This window comes from Pieris brassicae, chromosome 5 (genome assembly GCF_905147105.1).
Source record: "Pieris brassicae chromosome 5, ilPieBrab1.1, whole genome shotgun sequence".
In the NCBI taxonomy this organism is placed as follows: domain Eukaryota; kingdom Metazoa; phylum Arthropoda; class Insecta; order Lepidoptera; family Pieridae; genus Pieris; species Pieris brassicae.
This window is the reverse complement of record NC_059669.1, coordinates 10,909,598-10,936,966: the sequence shown is the minus strand read 5'-3', so window position 1 is coordinate 10,936,966 and position 27,369 is coordinate 10,909,598. Positions and strand designations below refer to the sequence as shown.

The 27,369-nt window shown below is 32.3% G+C and overlaps 1 protein-coding gene across 2 annotated transcripts in view; it reads right to left on the bottom strand.

Annotated features, from left to right (window-relative positions):
• The window catches only part of LOC123710178 (mucin-5AC), a 73,094-nt gene extending 45,771 nt beyond the window's left edge, over positions 1 to 27,323 (bottom strand). For both annotated transcript variants that reach the window (XM_045661932.1, XM_045661933.1), the window contains exons 1-2: positions 27,121 to 27,323; positions 537 to 591 (exon numbers count right to left, since the gene is read on the bottom strand). In XM_045661932.1, coding sequence (XP_045517888.1) covers positions 537 to 591; positions 27,121 to 27,156 — 91 coding nt within the window. In that variant the 5' untranslated portion in view covers positions 27,157 to 27,323. The remainder of the gene's footprint in view (positions 1 to 536; positions 592 to 27,120) is intronic.
• Positions 27,324 to 27,369: the final 46 nt, after the last annotated feature.

Here is a 27,369-nt window from a genome sequence, read left to right as displayed (position 1 = left end):
CTTATTGCTGATATGAAGTGAATTTTACAATTCCTAGACTTAATCATAAACTAAAGTTCGTTTCGGGCTTTAATTTATGAAAAGTATTTTGAATTTTTTGTCTTTTGTACGTGTACTGTGAATTCTCAAAGGAATTTTTTATTTATGAATTTCAATCCTAAACTTGAGATCGAAATCAAAACCCGATTAAGCTCTACAAGACGGAGCTTTACGTTATATGTTTAACTAAATCTTGAAATGATCTGCTTTATTTTTGTGCTCTCTTCCTTATTTATTAAGAGTATCAAGTTTATTGGATCTTCAAGCATAAAACCCAATTTACAAGATTTTTTGTAATAATTAGAATTACAAAATTGTGTAAAATTATTGCGTTAAAATTCACTTCAAAATACTTTTAAAGGGAATATATTAAAAACTGAATATATTTAATAAAATACTTTAAAAATTAATATACTTTAAAAATTAATATATTTAAAAAAAAGAATAAAGTAATAGTTGCATTTAATTTCACATAACACATCTATTGTTGTACTAACCTGGTGTTGCAAGTGCCAAAACTGCTGCAAGTATTGCCAACCACGGCGTGCTTCCCTGCAAACAAAGAAGACAATAAAAATATGGACTAATAATAGTTGAAACATTATTGATAATTGATTATTATTGTCATGCACTATTAATTTTATTTATAATTTATATTAGAGTTATTTTTATCTTTAACGGTTACGATTAATGTTTCATGGTTCAGTGATTAGTTTATGATAGACACAAATCAATGCAAATAAGGATTAAAGGATGGTAAGAGTAGAAATTTTCTATTGCCTAATATGTTTGTGTGTATAAATATTGTTGTGGGAAGTATCCTGGTAACAAAAGTAAAACAAAAATTAACACAATTTAAAGAATCTAAAACTGGTAATTGGAAACTCTGATAACGTAAGATTCATTAAGGAATCTTCCTCATGCCAATAGGGAACTTTAAACAACACTTTTGTTATATGTGGTATAATAATTATTATATAAGTGAGAAGAACTAAAAATCTAAAAAACCCTGACCCAGAAATTGTAGCGTATAAAAGTATTCATTGTTTTAACATTTTGTCCTTTAGAAGTGATTATCATATTAAAATATATAAAGTAAATACGTCAATACTGTCGAAATATAATAAAGGCCGTGTTACATCATAAAGGGTTCGTGTTGACCTCTGATGACCTCAAATCACAGATTTTTTGTCGCAATAAACACGCTTAAACACTTTGCTTTCATCACTGGCTAAAATTATTTTAGTCCAATGAAATGTTGAATATTTCTGAAAATATGTTACACAGTATAACATTTATTTATTCACCATTATGTGTAATAAGGAACTAAAATAGCTTCTTAATGTAGGTATTAAAAGTGTTTAAATTTGGAATGCAAATATTGTTTCAACGATCAAAGAGTGAGAGAAGACTGTATGAAAACTTAATTTCCGTCATATACGCATTCTTTCGTTTGTTATAGTATGTTGCAATTCTGATTTAATAACACTTAAAATAATAATACAAAAAACAAAGGCAACGGTGCTACAATACTTTATGTTATGGTCTTAGATTTGTCTCTGTTTCATGATTGTAAATAATTGTGTTGCCTTAAAGGCCTCGTTACTAGGCCATAAAATGAAAAAAAATATATAAATAATTGTTTGTTTATAATTTTGCATCTTTAACATTTGTCTATAATTTTTAGTCTGTATAAAAAAACAAAAACTGTATTGGTTATTCAATGAAGTGGAATAGTCGACATAGTTTTTTTAATAGAAAAATTCCAAAACTTTGTTGCTAAGAAGAATAAGTTTTCTCAAAAAATTATGTTACTTGTACTAATCCTTGGCTAAAATATCACAATTAATTGACAATACAATCAGTATTCTGTTGTCAACCTGGTCTAATTCGGTTGAAAGAAGTTGAACCGTTAGAACGACAAAGGGAACCTAACTGTTCTAAATTGTTTCATGCAATGAATATTCATAGTCCAATAACATGCCATTCGTCTCATCAATTTCCGGTACAGTAACACAATGAAATTAAAATAGTTTTACGTCTTTGCTTTCAAAGAATGTAATAATAATATTTAAATATAAAACGCATAATAAAATGTTAAATCGTTTCTCGAGTGTTACCTAATGTTAGTTTTATACATATATATATTAGTTATTAAGAAAAAGCACAAACTAAATGTTTTCAATTACAATATTGCATTTAGCGCGATCACATGCTCCTTGTATTAACCATATTTGTCAGAGGCTGGTGCCTATAAAAGTCGTGTGATAACTGATGACCTACATTCATAAATTGTAATATAATTTGTACAATAGTTTGACATCACTTATATTCTTTATATCCCATATTTTATGTTGTAAGCCCTTGTTTTAACGATTAAAGACATTTATTTGAACATCCCTCCAACAACCGCCGCCGAACTTAACTCCCGAGTGTTGGTGATAAAAAAAACTAGTAGCAATTAAATGAGACTGTAACATTTTATTCGAGATATAATTCTACATAACTTATGCAAGCAAAGTGAAGTAATGAATGTTTATAATTTCATGCCTTTTGGATAATCCGGGCGCTTCCGCTCGTTCTGACGACTGTTGCCTCACGCAAACAATGTAGTTATTAATTTACAACATATGTAAATCTATTGTCATGTTAAGATTTTGTCAAATTGTTACACTGACTGTCCTAGATACTAGTGTCATAATATCTTCGTACCTATACCTATAAGAAAAACAACACTCTATCACAAAGCGGACCTTCAACCCTCTATTTCGAATGAGTGTCAGCTCATTAATTAAATATGACCTCCATGACCCTCCCCCATCCCCCTTTACAGATTATATATGTCTACTTAAAGTCTCCGTCAAGCGCTGTCACCGAATCCGGTCTACGGGGCCGAGAAGATCTCTAACGAGCAACTTCGATTAGCCAACAGATTAAGCGACGCAAATGGAAATGGATTGGCTATACATTTCGAAGAGATTCCAATTACATACCTAAGCACGCGTTTGGAACCTGCAAGGACAGCGGAAGCGTTGCCATCCCAAACAAACCTGGCGTACAGTTGCAGATGAGGCGAAAAGAGCCGGAAAGTCTTGGAGCCAGGTGAAATAACTTAAGAGGCTCAAGACGGAACGCGATGGAGACTCACTATGGAACTCGGTAATTTTACTAAAATACATTGTAAATTTACGTACAAACTTTTGTATGCGATCTTCATAAAAAAATATTATGTTATTCTTACATGCGTGGCTCTTTGTTTCGCGTAAAGTATCCACAAACATAACTGAGATACGTTTTTATGTATATTAGAAATATCTGAGTATCCCAAAGATTGCGTTCACGCATTGCGCCACAGATTGCCACACTAACGACTGAGTCGGAATGAAATGAAACCTCGTGTTTCACCCATTGAATGCGTGTTGAAAGCGATTTAAATGTAGTGCTTGTCCATTATTTGAACTGATATCATAATAATCGTCCTAATTGTGTATGACCCAGTGTATTATAGTTATTACATAGAGGTAGCCAACAGTAGCTTGAAGCGATAATTTTACGGTATGTATAAAAACTAAATCGGTTATTCCAAAGTACTCTCTTTTCATCACAGCATTAATACAATTTGATAGAAAAAGATGAACGTAATCTAACGTTGTTTTACGTAATCTAAGAACATATGTATGTTTCTTCTTTCATTGGTTGAGGAAAAGATTTACAATACCGAGACAAGGTATCGATTTGGTTTCCAATAACCACCGTGCAATACTGGTTTCCTTACTATCTTTTCTTCTTCGTAGAAATAAAAATAACCTTTTTAACTTTGGACCTCAGATTTCTGTATCTGTTGCATGATCATTTGTCAATCTCATCATTTGTCAAGGCAAGTAGGGAATTAGCCTGCTTAAACAGGCCATCGACTATTTGGGTCTAAGGCAAGCCGGTTTCCTCGCATTGTTTTCCTACACCGTTCGAGCGTATGTTAAATACGTATATAGAAAGAAAATCCATTGGTGCACAGCCGAGGATGGAACCTACGACCTCAGGGCTGAGAGTCGGACGCTGAAGCCTAGTATAAATATACACAGAATAATCTATTGGCCTGCGCCTGCGCCTCTGAGAATCTGCAATTCTACTGACTTTTAATTATATCACGATTCAATCTCTGAGCACATTAACTAATTTCCTTATACATAACCAATTGCCCCTATTACTAAAACGTTGAAACGTGTTTAAAAATCCTGTCAAACAAACAGCAGTTTTCTAATATGGTGTTACTACACACATGTAAACAAATTAAGGTGATTCCAAGTTATTGCGTAACGAACGGCTAAACGGGTAACAGGTTTGATTCCTGTTCTGCATTCTCTTAACGAAAGTTCACTTTCTACGTCTTACGCACGAGTGGATGATCGTTTATTGTTTTTTTTAAACATAACAATTTCTAACTGATGGTTAAAATACCCGTGATTCGCGTAAACTTTTATTTAAATAAACTTCCGTTTTTCCGTTTTAAAAGTTTATTTCCGGGTAAAAGACCAGCGTAAGCGACGTAGTAAGCTAGCCTTCACTGTTGCTACATCTAAGTATCGGTAGGCAAGTCACATAGCGCGCATGGACAGGAACTGATGGACCCGTAGGCTTCTTGAATGTAGACAGACTGACAACATCGGTAGGCTTCCAGTGGATGGACCTAGAGGAAGATGGAAGAGAATCCAGAATCCGAGGTCCAGAATAAGAGGATGATGATGAAAACAAAGGCTCCTTCAGCTATGGACCATACAGTAATTTAAACGCCTTTCAATTGAAACTCTGTCAACTAAACAATGTTTAAGAAAATTCTTACCAATAAGTCGCATCTTGTATCTAGATATATTCCACATTCTACTTACAACGAGCATATTGTCAAAAAACCATTACATTTAAACGTCTATTTACACCGAGAAGTACCGAAAAAGTGGAGCAAAAAGTACCAAACGTTCCCCAAGGTATAATAAACAAAAAGGAACACAACTCAAAAGGTGGATAGACCAAGTTAAGAAAATAGCAGGTGGTACATGGCATAGAGTGGCACAGTCAGGAATGGCGGGATTGGGAGGAGGCCTTTGCCATAAAAGGGCACACAGATATCTAAAAATAATGAAATAGAAATATAAATGTTTTTTCGTGTAAAAGTATCTGAATAAAATGCTATTATTATTATATAAAAATAATCAAGGTTATCTTAGTCTAAAGAATAATTCCATATGATTCGAAGTTGTTTAAAGTTTTATATTTGATGCCTTTCAGTACTGTTTAATGTCAGGATTTGTTTCGACTTGAGACAAAATTATTCTTATCTCGTCCATTTATAAAGGTAAACTGCTATTATGACATCCTCTATTGAGAATAAGGTCAAAGATTCCAATTCCGCCACTTTTATGTTTAGTATATGTAAACGTTTTGTTCTGTTTTTACGCGAATTAACAACTATAAACTCAAAATATATTAGAAAGGAAATAGAAACAGTTTCGTTTTTATGTTTAATTAATCCACGAAATACATTACTTACGTCTTTATGACATGCCAATGCTATGAATACCGGCATTTATTCATTACTTAATAAATTACGACTATGAATCATATCGTCATTTAAGTCGTTTGAAACCTGTATATACTTTATACAGCAAACAAATTTACTTTAGTTGAATCTAAACTTTATTGATGAGTTATATAAAACCAGTGAATATAATCGCTATAAATTCAGTTGAATTGAACAGTTAAACACAGTTTTTTAAACGTTCTGTAGTTGGACATCTAAGAAAGAAAAAAATAAAAATCTTTATGATACATAATATAAAGGATATTTAAGTAAAAATAAAGTGCATCTACATGAGGATTCCCTGTGTTGTGGGGTGTCTCTCTTCTTTTTGATATATCAACGGTACTTGACAATAATTTCTACATCACATTTTATAATTAAATTGTTGCACAAGAATATTTGCTATAATTTAATACCATAAGTACCAACTCGAAATTGTTATTCCATTACGAATCAAAGCTAGAAAGTATCTCTTAAATACGCGAAGACAAGCGCTTGACCACTCCAGCAGACGCGGTCTCATGTCAATAACAGAAACATTATTAATTATTCCAGTACTGTCATAGCTTCCGCCTTAACGCAAGGTCGTCAAGATATTCAAGCTGGGACATCTCGATAACAACCCACATTATGGAGACTGGTTTTATTGATTTTTTACCATGGCCATGAACGGAAGATTTATAATTGGTCATAAAAATCTGCGTTTGTTTTGCTTTGTTGTAATAGTAAGTGATTGCTTCAAGATGTCATGTGAAGCGTGGTATGATGGTAACAGTGTCTTAAGTGTTGTGGCATGATATTTCTATTTTTGCCATAGTAATTTTGTATGATGACTTGATATTTTCAAATAGTACCGAGAGTTTTTTACGACGGCTTTTTCTCGAGACCCTCTGTCTTCTTTGCCAATGAGTAGTGATGTCTACCGATACAAATTTAATGACGTGGAGAAGTGATAATTGTATCCTATAATCCGTATTAAACATATTTTATATTTTCTACAAAGAATTTTGTTTAACAAAAATGGCGATTAAAAAGAGCGCCAGAGAGCCTGCTTCCAGTTCTATTTCTCTGTTCTACGCTCTTGATGTGAGAACTGGGAGTAAATAATAAAATGTGTTATAAATATAAATGTTAATGATAATACAATTAAAAAATGAGATACATTGGTTGCCAAAGTCACCAGTTATTTTTAATTGGAGCATTTATTGCGTAAATCAGAACCTTATCTTGGCTCGGTATAGTACAGGTGTATGCGGATATGCCGAAGAATGACGTTACGACACGCTCTAGTTACAATAATTACGAGGAATGTTCATAGAATCGATAGATTTCTTATGTAGAGAATATTATGGCCAGAAAACAATTTATTGGCATATTAAGTTAATTATGGATTCATTTATTTCATTCAAAATAGTTAAAGCTGTATGTATGACGCATAAAACCCGTTATCTTTTATGTTTCATTTAAGATTTTCGTTATTTTATGAAGTCAATTATGTCGGATGTTTTTTTCATGTTTATTAATTTTGTTCTGATTAAAATTGTTCTGAATATTTAAATTAAAAGACGTCAATAAATGCATTACTTCAATATATAAATGAGGAATGTATGACAGAAGACGACTGATGACCATAAGACAGTCTTGAATTTCTTAACTAGTTGCCAAAGCAACCGTGAAAAATATTATAGGTCAAAAGAATACGTAATATGTATTTAAAGGTCGCGATGTAAAGGTCAAATGATTACTAAATTGTAACTTAACAATGAATTGTTTTAATATTAGAAAGAAAGAAATACTAAGTTTAAAAAAAAATACTTAAATTTCTTAATATGTAATAAAATATTTTTAAATTCTATGTCGCTATATTTAGTTACTTATTCATCCAATCAAGTCAAAGGTGACAATTTTATTTGTCTGCAATAACCTACCAAAGGATAATGTGTTAATTTTTGAGCCGTATATTATAGCATGGTCTTTGGTTAACATAGCTTTTACACAATTTTTTAACCGGATTAAAGCTATTTGTATTATTATAAACTTATATATATATAAGTAAACTTGTATATTATAGTTGTATATTAACACTATTTTTCGCTGGACAATATCGTGTGACAGATAAATGTTGGGCGTTTGTGTCCAAAAAGCAGTGTTGGCCTAGTGGTTTGCAACCGAGGTTGAAGACTCTGTTGTGAACTTTTACGCACAATTAACACACACAAATATTGTGAAGAAATAGCCAAGTCTTGACGAGTCTGATCAACCTGTTTGTTTAAAATAAAATCTTAAAATTAAAAAAAAAAGTCAATAGTTTAACGCCACAATAATATTCCAAAAACCCCAAATATCTTTAGATAATTGTGTGTTTCTTTATATTCTAGATGAAAAGTAACAGGTGAAATTAAACAAATAGTAGGTATATAGTATTTGACGTTTTATCGTTAGTTGACAGAAACCAAACGAAAGGAAAAGGCATTTGTTGTATAATTGTAACTAAAAGAATTTATAGAAACTATAAAGTTATGATTGGATGATTATAGAAAATAGTAACTTCCTCAAGAACCTGTATTCTATTGAATGAAAGTGAGAGTATGTGACCAGTTATGGGACAACGAAATCAAAATTAGTTGGAGAATGTTTTAATGTTTTAAATTTATTGGACTGTTCAACTTCGAACTTCTAAAATTTCAGATATTATTTATATAGTATGCTAAAATGGTGACGAAATATTTTTTTTAAATCGCTACCAGAAATGAAAAGAATTTCATATTTCATTTGATAGAACAGTGTAATTATTACTTAACCTAAAGATGATTTTACATTCGTTCTATTTTCAATCAAGACTCAATGGTTGCTACGTGACGTGTTTGACATTGACATTACATTCGTAAATGTCTAGAACGTAGTCATTTGACAATTCGTGATGCAAATTCAAAGTGAATAAAACAATAAAAATTCTAGACAGATTAATAAGATTAATAATTTGTAATTATTTGATATTGTATGAATTAGATTTTATTAATAACCACGTAATTGTGTATATATTATTTTAGAATAACGTTTAAATGAATTAATATTATTTTCTCAACAATTGCTTTATTTTTTATATGGTAGATGGCGCTCAAATCAAATTTTTGCATAAGTACGCGTAAATATTTATGAATATTTTTATATTTTTGGAACAATTATGTTCGCCGTGTATTTTAGATTAGATATATATTACAGCACAGACTATTTGTTTTTTATTCTAAGCAGTCTTGTCAACCAGGTCTATTATAAAATAAAATTGGTAATTCATTTGACTTTTGTTAGTTTCTTAGGAATGCGGTTTTATATTTCCTGTAATAGAATTTTATTTGCATTAATTGAAACCGATTAATAAATTAATGTCATTGCGAACGTGATCATGACAACATGACCTTGCACCACAGATCTCGTTGCGTTTATTGTTGCATTAAGATATGGCCTAAGATACAATATATGTACCAACGCCTGAATAAGCTGATTAAAAAGATACTATTGAGCTATCCTACCAATATGAAGTATCCTTAGTGCATGTGTCGTATAACACGAAAACGTTGTGTCGAAAAAAACTATATTTACACAGATATCTTATATAAAACGTAAATTAATTATTGTATATGGTACTGCAAAGTTGGCAGAGCAGAACTGTAGAGCCTAGTGGCTTTAATCTGCGACTCTTATTTCCGAGATCATAGGTTCGATCTGTACTGCACCAATGGACTTTCTGTCTATGTGCGCATTTAACATTGGCTCGAATGGTAAAGGTAACCATCATAAGAAACCGGCTTGCCTTAGACCCAAAAAGTTGACGGCGTGTGTCAGGCACAGGCTGATCACCTACTTGCCTATTAGATTGACAAATGATCATGAAACAGATGCAGAAATCGGAGGCCCAGATCTAAAAATGTTGTAGTGCCACTGATGTTTTTATTTGTTACGGTTGCGATTCTTTTTATATGGAAATAGCATTGTTGACTGTACACGTTTTATATTAAAAAACCGAGAATGTTTCCTCGTCTTGCCATTTATATAGACACTGATAGTATTGTAATTCTACCTTTTTAATGTAATAGGAGGCAAACAAGCAAGAGGCTCATCTAATGTTAAGAGATACCACCGCCCATGTACTCCCACATTCCCAGAAGGCTCGCAAGTGCGATGCCGACCTTTCAAGAATTGATACTCTCTTTTCTTGGTACTTCTAACAAAACTTCTTTTACTTTCTAAAAAAATCACTTTAGTAGTAACGATAGTGTTGAAGTGCCCTAATATTTATTTTTCTTTTCGAAGTCTTGGGTTTATAGCAATAACTAAATATATTATGAAAGAGAAAATCAACTCAACTTTCATCATTAAATCATTTTGTGTGTTATCGCTTTTATACGTATAAGTATTAAAATCATTATGAATTATTATTATTAATTATGAAAAGAGGTTATTTTACAACCATCCAGAACTAGTGAAAACTTTTACAAATTAATACCCTTTATCATTAATCTGTTACGACGCTTTCACAGTAGCGATCGAGTTCGTTTTTACCATCTTACATAATATTATCTGTTTATTTTAATGATAATTCAGTGGCACTATGTCTCAGATTACATCCGTTTCGTTTCTTTCATCGTAGACAAGTAGGTGATCTGCTGTCTGACCGACAGTCGACTTTTTTGATGACGGTTGTACCCCAAAGAACGGTTCGGTGGCCGTCGATCCACAATTTTATACTAGAATAATAAGTCCTAAGTACATACCTCGTTACAATATCTTCTTACCAGGAAGAAAGGCACACAATATTATCAGCCGTAAGGATTTGGAGAAATTCAATTAGTTTGGGAAAAAAGAGAGGTTAGACTTTTGCTAATACCTTGCCTCACGATAGTTCTCAAAATACTGAACACGCACTAAACACTCAGTATAAAATTCTATATAGTGGACGTAACTATTATCAATTATAAATAACAACAAGTATATATCAAAATAAAAATGTGTCTAACGTAACCCAAGTAAATCTCAACAATGACTCAACTAGTAAATATGACGATCGGCCGAGAAAAAATATTTGGGATCACCCTCATCAAATTATAAAATTGAAATTTTGTATTTCGAACAACGGTTTTTTTTACGATGTTTGCCTTCACCGTACCAGCGAGTCTTAGATGCGCACATTGACAGAGTTCCTTGGATTTTTATAATTAATCAATCTAAATGTTCCACTTTCTTTACAAATAAACGGTTTATTTATTTATGTATCAGTTTTGTTAGATTTGGCAACAAATACAATTATTATTAATATATATTTGCTGTATCTATAAATACATATTGACCTGTATTTTTAAACTGAAAAAATTATATAAACAATGTAGATAATTTAAAAAATAAATAAATGTATCTGTTTCATGATCACTTGTTAATCGAATAGGCAAGTAGGTGATCAGTCAGCCTTCTGAGCCTGACGCACACCGTCGACTTTTTGGGTCTAAGGCAAGCAGGTTTCCTCACGATGTTTTCCTTCATCGTTCGAGCTAATGTTAAATGCGCACATAGAAAGAAAATCCATTGATGAACAGCCGGGGATCGAACCTAAGTTCTCAGGGATGAAATTCGCACGCTGAAACCATTAGACACTCATAATTAAAGATAATCAAGTGTATGATTGCAATGTTATCTAACTTTGATCAGTAAATATCATAGGATGTATGAATAGAAAGTATAGGCGCGGCTGTGTTGCGTCACCAATATCACTTTCATGTTTGTTTTGACGGTAGCAGGTGACCTGGGATGACAATAGAACTTGCTCAACGAGAAACATTTTTGTTATACGCAAAATGAAATCAAATATCATTATCAAATCAGTATACTGTTTTACAATAATAAATTATTGTTATGTAATATTCAACAAAGTTTCTTTATTATTATTATTAGTCATGACGCTGGTGTGGATACTAAATAGTTTTGACATTAGAATAAATGTGTCTTTGGAAAGTTTAACCAAACAATAAAACATTGCATATATATCAAGATATTGTTTATTTTCTATAGTATTCAATTATAATTAAAACTAAAGGCTCTCAAGAAAGATAGGTCTCCCTCTTGCTCCGTGGTCTGAACTTAAAGAAGTTTCTTTAGAAGATTGGGAGAAGAATGCTCGAGATAGAAAGAGATTCAGCCAATTGGAGGAGTCCTATACTCCTGAGGTCCTTGAAAGATAATATATATATTATATTTATTTTTAATTATTTCTATAATAAGGAATAAATGGCTTAATTAAAGGCGGTCACGGAAGTATTGCGAATTTATTTCTAGGAAAAAATATTTTAATTATAAGTTTTGACGAAATGAGTTGAAATCAGGAACTCAATGTGCAGTGCACCAAATACCCATGCTAAATGCACCAATTATAGCCACATCGTATTGCATGTGTTAAATATTATCGCATAGCAATCTAACTTTTATCTTTTATATCATAAAGGTTATTTTACGTTGTAAATTTTGTTATATAATTTATAATTTCGCGTATATGTTACGCGATACGAGTATGAGTTAGTTTTTATTGGTTGATAGATGACGGATATATACATTACTTTATATTACTTACTCACTTTATATAATAATAAACTTTCATATTTTTTTTATATACGATTTAATTTACAAGAGGAATTTATTGACACTCAATGCCAGAGCTTACAAGTGCGTTACCGGCCTTTTAAGAATTGGTACGCTCTTTTCTTGATGGACCCTACGTCGATTTGGTTCGAAAATACTTCAGTGGACAGCTGGTTCCACATATTGGTGGTGCGTAGAAACTGCCTTAAAAAACGCTCAGTTGTAGAACAACAGACGTCCTGGTGATACCAGTCGAATATCGCATTCTGTCTTAATGTCTGATGATGAAACTCAGCTGCAGGTATTAATTCGATCAACTCCTCGTACCTTTAAACATACTTTAAACCTTTAATAAACCTAAAATGTTTGTCTTTTTCTCGTGTTGCTAAATTAGCCAATACATCTTTAAAATTCGAATGAAGGTGGTAATAGCTAGTACAAAATTAAATCCATAAAACATTATATACCTAAATAAAGAACATATAGTGCATAGATAAGATCTAAGTGACGATATATGTTCTGTATGAAAAAAATCGTTTACTTTTTCTTATACCATGACATGGCTACATGAATATTATCTATGGTTACGAGCAATATTCATTTTATACGAATTGACGGAAAGTTGGCTTTGTTGAACGACCGGACGAACTTTCAACCTTATGTTAAGTTAAATATTGTATGTGTCAATCTATTTAACGGGATTTTCACTTAGTTAGCGGAATGTAAATTAACTACCATGGTACAATACGTGTGAGGTATGATAGTAAACTAAAGATGTCTAACTTAATAGAAAAATAGTTCGCTGATGCAGTATAATACGTTTTCGAAACCGACTAATGTTACCGTATTATATTTTTTTTGTATAGGCGGGCAAACTAGCATACGGGAAGCGCAAAAAGTTTCTGTCGATCGAAGCCCATGGATACCCATTTTTAGTGGGTGGGTTGCCACAGAGGAGTACAGTCTAACTTTGAATAGAATTATCTTATTAATGTATTGTATTATCTATGTATATTTAAATTAAGACAATTATTACCATAGAATTTAAGCTACTAATATAATAATAGCCTAACATACAAGAAATAATAAGGGATTCAGTAAGGTGTAATTATATCATATTTCGGCGATACAATTCACAGCGATGAGAACTTGGAGAAACTGATCGTGGTTGGTAGCACAGAAGGCATTAAATCACGTGGCCGTTCACCAACCAGATGGACCAATCAAAGGCTCATCGTCCTCAAATGTTCTGTTATAAGAGAGGTGCTGGAGAGAAACCGGTGAAAGCAGAGTGTCTGCTTCAGATGTTTCCTTGCAGACCACGAGGCTCAGACATGAGCTACCAACGAAAGAGCGAGACACGATCCATTGAAATCATTATCACTGAATTTTCTTTTATCATGTTCGTAGCTAAGAATTTAGTACAAGGTACTATTAACATACTCTCGTCTTATATGTTATATAACTTTGCGAAACTACAAAGTTTGGATGACCCCGTTAAGGGAGAAATTAGCAAGTTTTTGAAATACAATATTCAGCTTAAGTATATCTTTTGTACAGTAAACAGTTGGCAGGAAGTCGGGATCGATCGCCAACCCGTTCGAAACCAAATTAGGACAAGTATGGGTCTCATCCCTTATGTCCTGAAACAAGCTGAGGATAGAGTGCTGTGGAGGCAGCAACGTATCGTTTAGGGGTTTTCAATAAAGAAGAATGAAGACTACGAAGAACAGAAGATTGTAAAATGTATTCTAATTATTGATTGTTTTTAGATTTGTAATCTTATATCCAATCGAAGACAATCAGTCTTATTAGATAGGTTTAGCTTTACTTAACTGTCAATTATGTGACTACAGAGGAATGAGTTAAATATTCAATTAGAGTGCTTTATGAATTTAAGAACATTTCCTAACAGGCCATAAAAACAATGTGTCGATATAACCCTCCTTTGGGGTTTCTAGGTCAAGATAATGTGTTTTTAAATCGATAATCTTCTTGAAATTCTATTTTTTTCAGTATGCAAATAATTTAAATATTTGTTTCCTCGAACAGCCGACCTCAGGCGAGAAAGCGGCACCGGTTACGAAATCGAAGGAGTTCCGTTTACTATACATACTCAAGATATGTGGAAAAATATATAATTCCTGCGTATAATTGTCGTGAAATCATCGCAAATATTTATCAGTTTCCTGAATAGTTACTGTTTTTAGTAAGTCCTTCAGAAAATATTTATTGAGAGTATGGTACGAACCACTAGTGTGGGTTAAATGTTTAGTACTATATAAACAAGTAATCTTTAGTTTGCATTTCGGAAAAATAATGATTGTAACAAATTTTCCCGAAGTAAGTGTTTTGCGTCTGAGGCGTAAAATAACAGTTGTTTTCTCTTGCAGAATGAGCTTCGCTGTGGAACACGTGTGCTTCACAACATAATGCTCAGCCAGGGCCAGTTACAACCTCAACACACACACATAATAGGTACACTTTACAATGTACCTTATTACTATTTGTCTGTCCATTATTTTTTGTTTATCTTCTTTTTAGATTATTTTGTGTGTTTCATTAGTAATAAATGTTATGTCTTACGCATTCAGATTGATATGTAATATCTATAATATATAGTAGATTTAATATGATTGCATTACTTTCATTTATGTTTTAAAGCAAGATCAAATTTCTATACATGTACGAAACAATTGTTATCTCTAAACTTAAAACTCGATACGTCATGTACTATAATCTCTGTCGATAGATTTAGTAGATAACTATAGTAAGTAATAGATCAACAGCTATTTCATTAATTACTTTTACTTGTAGTATTAAACAAGTTAAATGTCATCGCTTTCTTATTACTAAACGAGAAATTAAATAATTTATTACAAAATAAATGGTGAGTGTAAAGTGAATTACGCGAGCAGCCGCACGTTGCAAACCACAAGCGCAGTGAAGCTTGCAGTTTGACCTAATCTAATGAACTACATAATAAGGGAAATACTATCTTGCTAAGGTTATTATGGCATAGTTCTATTACAGAAACTTCCTATCAGAGAAGGCCTAGGTCCACTTGCGAGTGTGCAGTGTGAGTTTCCTTGGGAGGCGAATTCACTTAACATCAGATAAGCCTCCTGCCCTTTTACCCCCAGTTATATATAAAAAAGAAGTTTTTCTCTTATCGTCCCTATATGAATATATCGCAACCATCTAACTTAATAAGCCATGCAATGAGTAGCCTAGCCTTTTAATTAAACAGCGCCGTTTAACTAGCGGCCTGAAAGATAGTCGGACGTAGCTTTTGTAACAACATTTATTTGAGAGTGGCAGAAAGTGGAACTAAATTTAAAATAACAGTTGACAGGCCGGCAAATAATAAAACATCATCGATCCATTTTCTTAACTGTTTGATCAACTGGCTAAATATCTTTCAGGCCGCTAGTTAAACGGCGCTGTTTAGTGAAAAGGCTAGGCTGTAAATTGAACGGCTTTAACCTAGTTGCAGATATATTAGGAGTAAATTTAAGTATACGTCATATTTACAACATGATTTCCGGATATAAATTATAATTAATTAAATATAAATACAGATTAAATATAGCTGTGCCAATTAATAGCATCAATTGATTTAAGGAAACTACTTCTGTATTTTATTATAACTTTTATTGAAAGAAAAGGTCAGAAGCATGGTCTCTTTCTTTTTATGATCTTTATTGAGTCAAAAGAGCATAAATATAGAGAACGCCACCCATAGACACAAACTCGAAAATATCGTGAGGAAACCGGCATGCGTTAGACCCAAAAAGTCGACGTAGTATATCAGTAAGAAGGATGATCACGTCTTTGCCTATTAGAAAAAACAAATGTTAAGGTAACAGATATCTAAAATCCAGACAGACCTGCCGGCCTCCTTTATATCCATAGATCGGAAACATAACATTACATGCATAGACACGTAAAGAAAATGCGGTTTACGTATATATTTTACTGTATGCGCTGCATAACTTTATTATAAATTCAGTCATCGTAACTGATTGCTTTCGTCGGAGACTCTTTAATTTAAAAACGGAGAAAGCGAAATTTAAATCTATTGCAAATTTACCTTAAACATTTTCTCATACAATGAATATAGAAACGACTACTTAGCACTAGCTGTAGTGTTAAGCCAATTGAAGTAAGGTGTCTATGATATTCCGTGGCGTTGTCATTCTAATAAAACAAATGACATCGTGTTCTTTTATAACATAATCTCTGACAGCATTGACTGTAAAAAAATTAGACGGTCGGTTGAGTTAAAATATTTTGCATAACATAATTATGTATTTCGATAAGACATTTATAATAGTCTGTATCCGGTATAAAATAAACCTAAACTGAATAAAGTATAAGGTAACAGAGCACAAGGTCGACGCTTAACCTCTGCCATTTTAAAGTGGACATAAATTACATTCCATTAAAAATAAATTCATAGGCTCATCGATTTCTATAAGTTCTTAAGTAATTTTTTTTATTGAACATTTGTAATTGTTGTTATTATATGTGCATTTTAAGAGCTTGACGTTGGGATGCAGGCTTGGTTCAACCACGAGTGGTGAGAATTTTTAGCTTTTAATATATTTTTATCACCAATCTCCGATGCTACCAGCAGATTTGTGGTAATACAGATGGTTGTCAGGTCTTGGGAGATTATCTATGGTACTCATTCTAGAAATGTAATGGTAATATAATTGTTAAAGTATACAATGTTTAATAATAATTTTTTTTTTGCAAGAATATGGTACAAAATATGATGGGGGTACAATCTAAGCTTTGCACATTCCACACATAATGGCGTGCGAATTGCGGAGCATTACATCATTATAGTCAAATCTTATTGTAATCACATTATTTATTTTAATAACATGTATGGTTAAAATATACAAGAAAATATGATTACGCACATATACACATCAATTATTACGTAACCAAATTTATATTCGCCACGCAAATAATCATTAATAAAAATATAATATATTATGTAGATTTTTAAAAATTACTTAATATATTATACTATTTTTAAATATGATTTTTAAAAACTACTTAATATCTAGTGGAAAGATCTAGAAGATCCATAGGGGGTCCTTTCGGATTTTCGAAGCAAAAGATTGCCAACACAGATGCGTGCGATGGAGAGATCTCCATCGATTCCATGATGTACATTCAATTCATTGTAAGAGGTACACATGGTGAATTATAGAATAAAGTCAAAGTCGTGAAGTACTCACCTTTGACATACAAACTGGTTCTACAACTCTCGCCTGATTAAGTTAGATTTTATTAGATTAGAGATTAAGTTAAAACTATAAAGTACTATAAAGGACATATTAATCGGAGTTTGATTCCTACCACGTTCTTTTAAACATATTATGTGGAGCCATCGAAAAACCTAACTTGAAAATTAAAAGTCCCGCAACTAAGTTCTTCTAATTTGTAATTCCAAGGTGGTTATTTGGGGCTTATTGTAGAGATCTTCTGTATTCTACTGACATCTTATACAAACATTTTATACTGACCATATCAATATTAACAATATTTTGCTTTGAAATAGATTGACATGGCCATCATATGAAAATAAAAGATCTCACAAGTTTTAATAAATTTTATTGTTTAGACCGATTGGCAAGACAATCTATTTATTAAGTCAACCAGGGTTCTAGTTATATAACGTAGAGCTATAAGGGGATAGAAAATGGCTGGAACTGATTCGAGAAAAGGTTCCTCCAGCCGTCCCGCTTTTTGCTTGACTTGGCGGGAACGCGTATTGCGAGTATGACAGTATTAAGTAGCTATTATTAAAGATTACATAATATTTATAAAAAATGCTAAACTTGTACAAGAAACATTTGTTGAGATACTACTTGTGTAGACTATTGTAAAATAATATCTAAACCAATTTTAAACTCTACACAGTAGTTAATTGCTCTAAAACATGAAAGGTATTCGTTAATATCAAATTAAGACCTCGTTCAGAATGCAATGGTGAGAGGTGCTCTTATTACAAACAGTCGTGGGAAACTACGATATTAAGTAGGACATTCCTAATTTGAAGTACTTATTAAATATTTTTCATTTGTGGTTATTTTTCAATGTAAGGTAATTTTAGGCGGGAAACCCCGATTTATTTTTTGTCGGAAGTATGGTCCATGTTTCTTTATATAGATATTTAATTAAATAACAATTCATTTTCGTAGAAAATTGCTTGATTTATTTCCAATGATTCTACAAATAGACTGTGTACACTACGTACATGTATGTACCGTTCTTTCTCGCATACATACATTGGGTAAGTGATGAAGACCGATTTTTGAATTTTTAGGCCTTAGGATATATTACATTTTCTACTATGTATTATACGCCATAAATACAATGCGGTAACGTCGATTGATCATTCGATACATAATAATAGCAGGGTAATCGAGTAATCGAGACATATGCGAATCTAGAAAGTGCAACGTGTTTCGACTACACCTTATATCTTTCACTTTTCATTCGAATTTTTACACAATCGGGTATTGTTGATTTCTAGTTTATTACGTATTTGGAAAGGTTCAATTTCAATGACATTCTAGAAGCAAACATTTCCTTTTTAAGAACAATATTTTAATTTAGGTTTACAATTCATGAACCATTCACTTACACTAGGATCGCAAATATTAAAGTATATTGAATATCATGCAGACGACATCTAGCCTGGCAGGCCCACGTTCAAATCCAGTCGAGACATGTTTTTTCAAAACTATCGATTAAATAGACGTAGATTATTTTTTAATGTATGATAAAGAGCGGTTTTGGCCTGGTGTGTTTAGCGTGCGACTCGCATCCTTAAGGTTGTAAGCTCGAACCCCAGCTACACCAATGAACTTTCTTTCTGCGCATTTAACATAAGCTTGAACGGTGAAGGAAAACATCGTGAGGAAACCGGCTTGCCTTAGATCCAAAATGTCCACGGCGTCTGTCAGGCACAGGATGATTACCACTTACCTATTTGATGTCGCGCTCCTAACAACACTGCTATTGTTACATTAATACAAATCACTATAGTGTTCAAATGTAATATAAATAAACAAAAAAATCTATGGCATCGTCTTGTTACTGCGTTTTACACATACAACATGGCTGAAAATGAATAATTCAGGTAATCTATTAAAAGCTATTTTTATAAAATTACACTTTAAAATCTTTCCTAAAGCTTTGTATAGTATTTTTATATATTTTGTAAACTTCTCCGCTAAGCTTCTTAACAAGATATCTATGTATATTAAACTGTAATAAGACTTTGATACTGCATAGATGTCTTAAAATAGTAGTAGATTGACCTAGAAAGCTAGACCAGTCGACAAGGCAATTTGTTTCTCTTGTAACTAGTTACTATGCTTATCTGTTTAAACGGAAATTGATAGTGAATACTTTATATTATATAAAAAAGGCCTTTTATCTTCTAGAAAATAATATTTTGTCGAATTTTAACAATAAAACATTTATTTCAATTCACATGTATTTAACTTTTTTCATAAGAAATAAGTCAGTGGCATTACAACCTTTTTAGGTTTGGTCCTCATATCTCTGTAACTGTTTAATGAACATTTGTCAATCTAATAGGCAAGTAGGTGATCGGCCTCCTGTGCCTAACACACGCCGTCGACTTTTGTGTCTAAGGCAAGCCGGTTTCCTCACGATGCTTTCCGTCACCGTTTGAGCGAATATCAAATGCGCATATAGAAAGTCCATTGGTGCACAGCGGAGTATCAAATCTCAAGGATGACAGTCTCACGCTGAAGCCAACACTGCTGCTTTAGCCGCTCCTTCTTCTTTATATACCTAAACTTGTAGGAGATGCCGTTAAACCTAATGTTAAATAATATATCAAACGAAATGCTATATTAAGGAATACCTATGCGTAATTATCAAGTAACCTCTCAAAGGTTACTTCGTATAGTTAAAATCTAAAACTCATGTGAAGGGAACATTTATATCAACAAGGTCTTCCATTCAAACCGATTCCCATATCATGCATTCACCTTATTGTCTATTGTTTGACCATCATTATCTAAACTTTTGATTTCCATAGATTGTAAACCAAAGTATCTGCTGCAATACTTCGTAAAGGGCATATATTTTCTTATGTTAAATATCCTCATTAGTATAATCTAGTATATCCTAATTATAAATTTATTTCTAACACACAAATATACAGTATTTCCTAACCTACATAGTAATAATAACAATCACGAAAAGAAAATAAACAAAATTAAAAAGTTTGGTCCCTGTGGTAGTGTACTGTAAATGCTGGCATCATTCCCTCGCTGCGATTTGCGATTGCGATACTTATTCGTTGAGCGAGGAAAGTACCAGATCTGAGGTCACCGGTACTATGTACCAGCGCCTGTGCACTTGAAACCCACACCCCAAGAGTCAACTCCAAAGGGTTCAAAATCGAAGCTGAAGGAAAGAATCTTATAATTGAGCCGTAAATAAAACACGCGTTATATTTTGATGGCAATAAATAAAAAAGGGTGGAAAAAGTTGGAAGAGACCTTCTCCCGGACAGGGGCCGCATCTTAGAGTACTATAATTATATTTATATGTGGATAAATAAAGGCTTTATTATAATATTTTATGTCGGTTGAGTTGAATCTGTGGAATTCAAAGACAACAAAGGATGATAAATTTTAAAGGAATGCGTATTGTGTTTGCAAATATTCATACTTGAAAAACAGTATATAAAAGGTTGAAAAATGCAAAAGCACGTATTTTACGAGTATACTTAGGGTCGTCAATTTTCCACTATTCATTCTTCAAAGGACACATATGCCACCTTTTTTCAACCATTCACGCTTTACTGATTTTAGGAGAAAACACAATTAGCTATAGTTACTATTGTTAGCACATTTTTAGTTAATTTTTGAATGACCACAAAGCTTTTAGGCTGGCTTGAACCAAAAATAAATAGGTATTATATATTATGTTTTTTTAGGTAACAGGTGGCTCACCTGTTCTTATGTGATACCGCCACCCATGAACTCACATTGCTAAAAGGCTCGCAAGTGCGTTGCAGTCATTTTAAAAATAGGTTCGCTCTTTTCTTGAAGTACCCACGGAAGGATGAATACATATTGTTTGTATTGTATCCAACTATTAAGTATTTCAAAATTTTAATGCATTGTATTATAAAATATGTATTATAATGAAGAAACACATTTTTTATAAAACAATATATACACACGACACCATAAGTACAAAACGTCATTTACATGTTAATCGTAATTGTTATAATCGTATAAAATGTCAATGATAGTTGACATAGTATACAAAGCATAATTGACATCCCTAGTTGAGGTATGCACTCGAACGCATAGGTATATCAAGGAAGACAGCAGAGTTATTTATTTTACAACAGAAACGCGTTTCCTCAATGCTGTCCAGTTTTTTGTATCACAGAAATGTCAATAAAACCATAAATACAATTAATATTTTTTATTCGGTGTTTTTAAATAGTGACTGTCTAGTTCATATATGGATAAGATTTAAATATGGATTCAGTTTGATGTTCCAAAACTGCAATATGTTTACGCCATGCCTATAATGGGGATGTGTGTGACAATTATTTTTGTTACAACTAAAAAAAATATAAAATAAATATAAGTTATTTAACAACTAACACACAAATTTTCACAGAAATCTATAATTTATTGCCAGTCATAAAGAATTGTTTCGTCAGGATTCAACGCCAATATCTCTGTTTTATTAAGACACGAAACTGTTTATAAAAATACATTTGTTAAGTAATAAACTTAATAAATGTCACTGGCCAATTCATAAGATATTAAATTAAGAATTGAATGAAACAACTGAATTAGTAGTTAGAATTAACTTATCTTTCTTTCTTCTGGTTTGTTTCACTTTGGTCCTTTCATCTTTAACCACTTTATTAAAAACTTTTAACTAACAATCTTTACCATTAAAATCTGCCCTATGCTAAAACGGAGAGTGTTCTTCTTGTGTAACAGTACTTTAATTTTAATATTGTAAGTGTTATGTCAAAGTCAAGTGCCTAAGATCATTAATATCTCAAATGGAAGAGAATGAAGAGCTACCCACGACACAGAGTATTGTTGGGGCTAGTACACTTTCTCTTTTAACTATACATCCTTTTTTATTATACAATAAAGCTTTTTTATGAAATTTCCACTTATCTCTTCCAAATGACATTTCTCGTTATATGACAATTGACGCTCACCTTACATCCCAGTCAGGTTACAACTAGTCGACATTGTAGCTAAATAGTGACCTACATTCCACCTTGATATCAATACCTTTCTACACACGAACAGATTCGTCTTACAGGCAACTAAAATAATACAATATTTCATTGAATTTTGTTGATGTCAAGGGGGCCTTATAATTTTTAATCATAAACTTGTCTTAATTGGTTGAGGACTTAAGCGTAAACACTGTGTGAAATAGGATTCCTTTTCGTTATACTTTTTGTAGCCTGTACTTTGTGAAGTCCACTAGTGAAATGTCAGAATGATTTTAGTTAAACTTTCTATTCATATTGTAGGTAATATTGCGCAGACATTTATAATGACGTAAGTTGCAATGCATCTATAATCCTTCAATAAAACATATTATAACATTTAATTCTGGTTTAGTTCCAGTTTGATGATGATATAGGATATTGTCTATTCCATGAAGTGTAATATTTAAAAATTGACATTTAATCAGATTTTTTTAACATTTGGCCCCATAAATAATTAAAGATGACCCCGATCAATCAAATAGTCTTTCCGTGTCTTTGACATTTTACAAAGTCCATCAAATGCTCATAAATTATTTTATGTTTATGAATTCATTATCAAATTGAAAATGAAATTATTCACTATGAAGGAATTATTCATATTTCATGCTCTTTTAAATAAAATTTTATTAATATAATAAACTTCGAATCTTTAACGCTGCCAACAGCAGACCAAAATGTTAGTATATATTTATATGTGTTTTTGTTATATATGTTATATATTATATATCTAAATACATACGCAGAATATATACGCAGCGTTTGAAATGGTTTGCGTGTCTCGTTATAGTAAATTTTATATTTCGTTCGTGATCATATTGATATCAACATACCGTCAAGCAGCAAACATTTCAATATTATCAGCGTCCTTGTAGTCTGCGCCTGTGTACATTCTCTACGTATTTTAGCCACGTAACGATATAAATATATTCTACAGTCTACTACTAGTCCCAGGTATAACGTTTTTAGTGACTATTTAATTATTTACTCTTAGTTACATTTATAAAAGAAAGAATAACATAATACATAAAAATTATAAGGTATGCAACAAGCGGCCTTATCGCTAACAAGCAATCTCCTCCAGGTAACCCTAGTAAGGAAATAACTCAAACAAGAAATATTATGGGTAAAGTTAAAGAAATGCATAACTAAATCTTATAAAAAATTACAGAATCGCCAATCTTAATCTAAAATAATACAAGTCTTTAAAAAAAGAAAATTAACTAAAAACTTAAAAGCTAATCTCACGACTTCATGAATTGCGATACAATACAAAATAATAAGAAACACAAGAATTACAAAAGCCACGATTGACCAGGATAAGATATGGTTAATGTTTATGCAGAAGAGCTTTGTTAAGATTTTAGGGAGGTAGCCAATCGTATGGAGTCGGGCAGTATATTCCACAACTTAATGGTCGAGATCCTAAACGAATTGCCTTAGAAGGGCGAGATAGAATTTTCAAAAAAGCTCTATAAGAGGAGCGTAACATAATTATATAAGGACCTGAGAATTTATTGTAATTAACAGGGTTAGTCGCCACTTTTTATAACAGAGCTGGCTAGAACGAGGCCTTAGGCATACTAGGAACTGTGTCTGTATTTGTGTGTGTAAAAGTCTTTTTTATTGCCATATCCTTAAGTTCCATTTCAAATGTTGTATTTACTTACATCTAAATGTTAGTAGTAAAATGTTACTCGACTGTGGACAAGGACCCCTCTTGGGTGAAGGCCTCTTCCGACCCATTCCAGATGTCTCTATCTTTACCAATAGTCTGCCAATCTTTTTCTGATATATATACCATGTCATCAACCCACCATCTTTTTGCCTGCCACTTTTTTCCTGGTCCCTTCCATTGTGTTGTATTTAATGTTCTTTGTTATCTATGAATCGTTTTAGATGACCAGCCCATTGCCAGTTTTGTTTCAATGCTTGTGATTTGCGTTGAGTTGGTTACTTTCGATTTTTGTCTTTTGACTTTCTGTATTTGGGTGTATATTTATATCAAATAAGTTTATTTAAATTGTTTGAACGTTTTTGACGCGTAGTATTATATATATAATTAATAAGTAAATTAATTGAAATGGATTCTCTTGCGAGTTTGACTCTATCCAAGTATAATGGATTACACATGGGCCAATTATATTCTATTATACGAATGTGATGTGAATATGTACAATACTATGAATGTATCAGTTACACATCACTTTCTTGTTTTTCTACATTATTATTGTGAGAATTTTTGTGGCTCAAGAAAGTTTGATTGAGTATGGGAAACGTAGAGAAAGTTATTTTAAATAAGACGTTCATAATTGTTTTATTTACATAATGTGTAATTGAGGAATTTTAGCTTTAATTTGACAAATAAAATAACCCATATAACATTGTCAATAAATATGTTTTTATTTTTGACTGGCACATATTGAACATAATTGGACACATATTTGAACTCTTCTTTTAAATATTTGCATTTATTTCCAATAAATGGGAAAATCCTTCAATACATTTTTTTCTAATTGTGATAATTTGCTTACGCAGGCCCGCGACATGGACGTCGAGCCTAACTCGGGGACTATGGGTGGGTCTACTCTCCACGCCCTTTGGTATTCAGAGGGGTAGCGAGAGCCTACCAACTAAAAACACCTCAACTTTTGATACAACCTTAAGACCCATCCACTGGATTCGCCAAGTGTCCCCAACATGTCCCAAGCAGCAAGCAGAGACTTAAACACCAACATTATAAATAAATAGTAAGAACGTATCTAATGTGCATATTTTATTGAAACCGGTTTGCAAATAGGTTACTTTTTCTCCGCCTAGAGCAAAAAATATTCAAAGTTATCACATAATATGTCTAAAGAATAAAAATACAAAATTGCATTGCGATGACGAAGCAAGTTCCGTCTCGCCAATCGCCTTTTGCATTCCTTATATGTCAGTGAGAGCCACTCCTCATTGTAATATTAGATTATAGTAGAGAAACAGATTTCCTTTCGAGAAGTAATTTTGCTGTTAGATTAGCTTGGATTATTTATTGAGCATCTCCCCGAAAGGACTACCGCATTTAGGGACCTGGTCTTACGGCAGGAATTTTTTTAAGTAAATCGTGTGACTTTCAATTCCTGGCGTTAATGAATTCCATATTATATTACGAAAACATCGTGAGAAAACCGGCATGAACCAGGGGTTCAATTCCCGTCCAATAAATTTTGTTTTCCGTAAATAGTTATAATTACAATAAAAATATTTATTTTCAATTCTCTTCTTACTGTACTATATTTGTGTACGCTTCTTTATCATTAGGTGTATATTGTCGTGATGACAACACATTAAACATTAGAAATGTGTTATTATGTCAACATGCAATCTATTGAAGTTTTTAATCTATATTTAATGACATTCTAAAGAAAAATCAGGATTGTACATGTATTTAGAAAATTATTACTAATGGATATTTTGACTGGGAATTTCGATTATGTTCTCATTAATTGATAATGTGATAATGTCAAAATTAAACTTTCTATTCAATTATGTATCATGTATATAATACATCTTTACAAGACAATACATAATAATATTCTTGCGGAATTGTTTGTTTAAATCCGTAACTACACGGTTGACTAGAAATATATATCCCTTTTACACGCCTGCCTAACGTTTGTGCTCTTCGTTTAATTCCTCTAACAGGTTGTGTCGGGTTCAGAAGAATACTGTGATGAAAAATGACTCAGTGGACATTTCTAGCAACTCCATAAAGACCTTTCGCCGAGTCATTTTAACAACCTTGCATTCTTAATTAAGTTGCATGGATCTTTTTAGCGCTACGCCTGGTTCGATTCTTATATCATGTCACATACAGTCAAGTTTTAAATTAAGAGGATATTATGACTCCTGTATGTTAAAAACTAATACGGTTTTGATATACTAGTCAATAACTTTTTAAACTATGAAAACTTTTTTTTTCTACATCCGGTTACAACTTATTCTACGTGCGTTCACAGGTTTAATTGTAATGTTGTATTAAAATCTAAACAGTTACTGAGTTCAATTGATAATTAAATATGGATTAATTAAAAATTAATAATTTAAAGCATCATTAGCATTCTATTTGACGCACAGGTATGTGATACTGTTGGAGTTATAATATTTAAGTATGATGATGAATTTCAAGCATGTGTGAAGGATATCATTTGTGTATGTTTGTGTTTATCTAAAATCAAATAATTTCGAGATCTATCTGTGATTTGAATCAGTTATATACCAATCTTAATATCGAAGTAACAGTCACAGTAAGATTTAAATTATTAATTAATATAAGATATTTCGTTTATGAATCGATTAGATCAACCAGTTTGTTACTCAACAAATCCGGATTCAAAACTTTCAGCATTGAGTAAAAGTTGTGAATGTCGCCGTAATGCGCACATAAAATAATAAATTAACATCGAAATGTCTTTCACATGATAAATAACATAATTTTACGTAAATTTCTTAACACGTAACAGTAAAAGTTGCACTTATTAAATCTAGCATGAAATATATTTCGTAAACTTACCATTTTTGAAAGGAACGGTTTCCAACCGATCTCCATTGCAAAAGTTACTATAAAATACAAAAATCCATTCAACAGAGCAGAAGCCTCACATAATTCACATCCACGAAAACACAATAAATATAAGTGTCATTGGCTGCACGCACTTAATAAACAGGTGACAGGCGCGAGTTCTCCGTTGGCGGGAAACGTGAAATCGCTCGGGCCGCTCGTCACAGACTGGCAATATGGCGGGTTTTTTTGAGGGTTCAC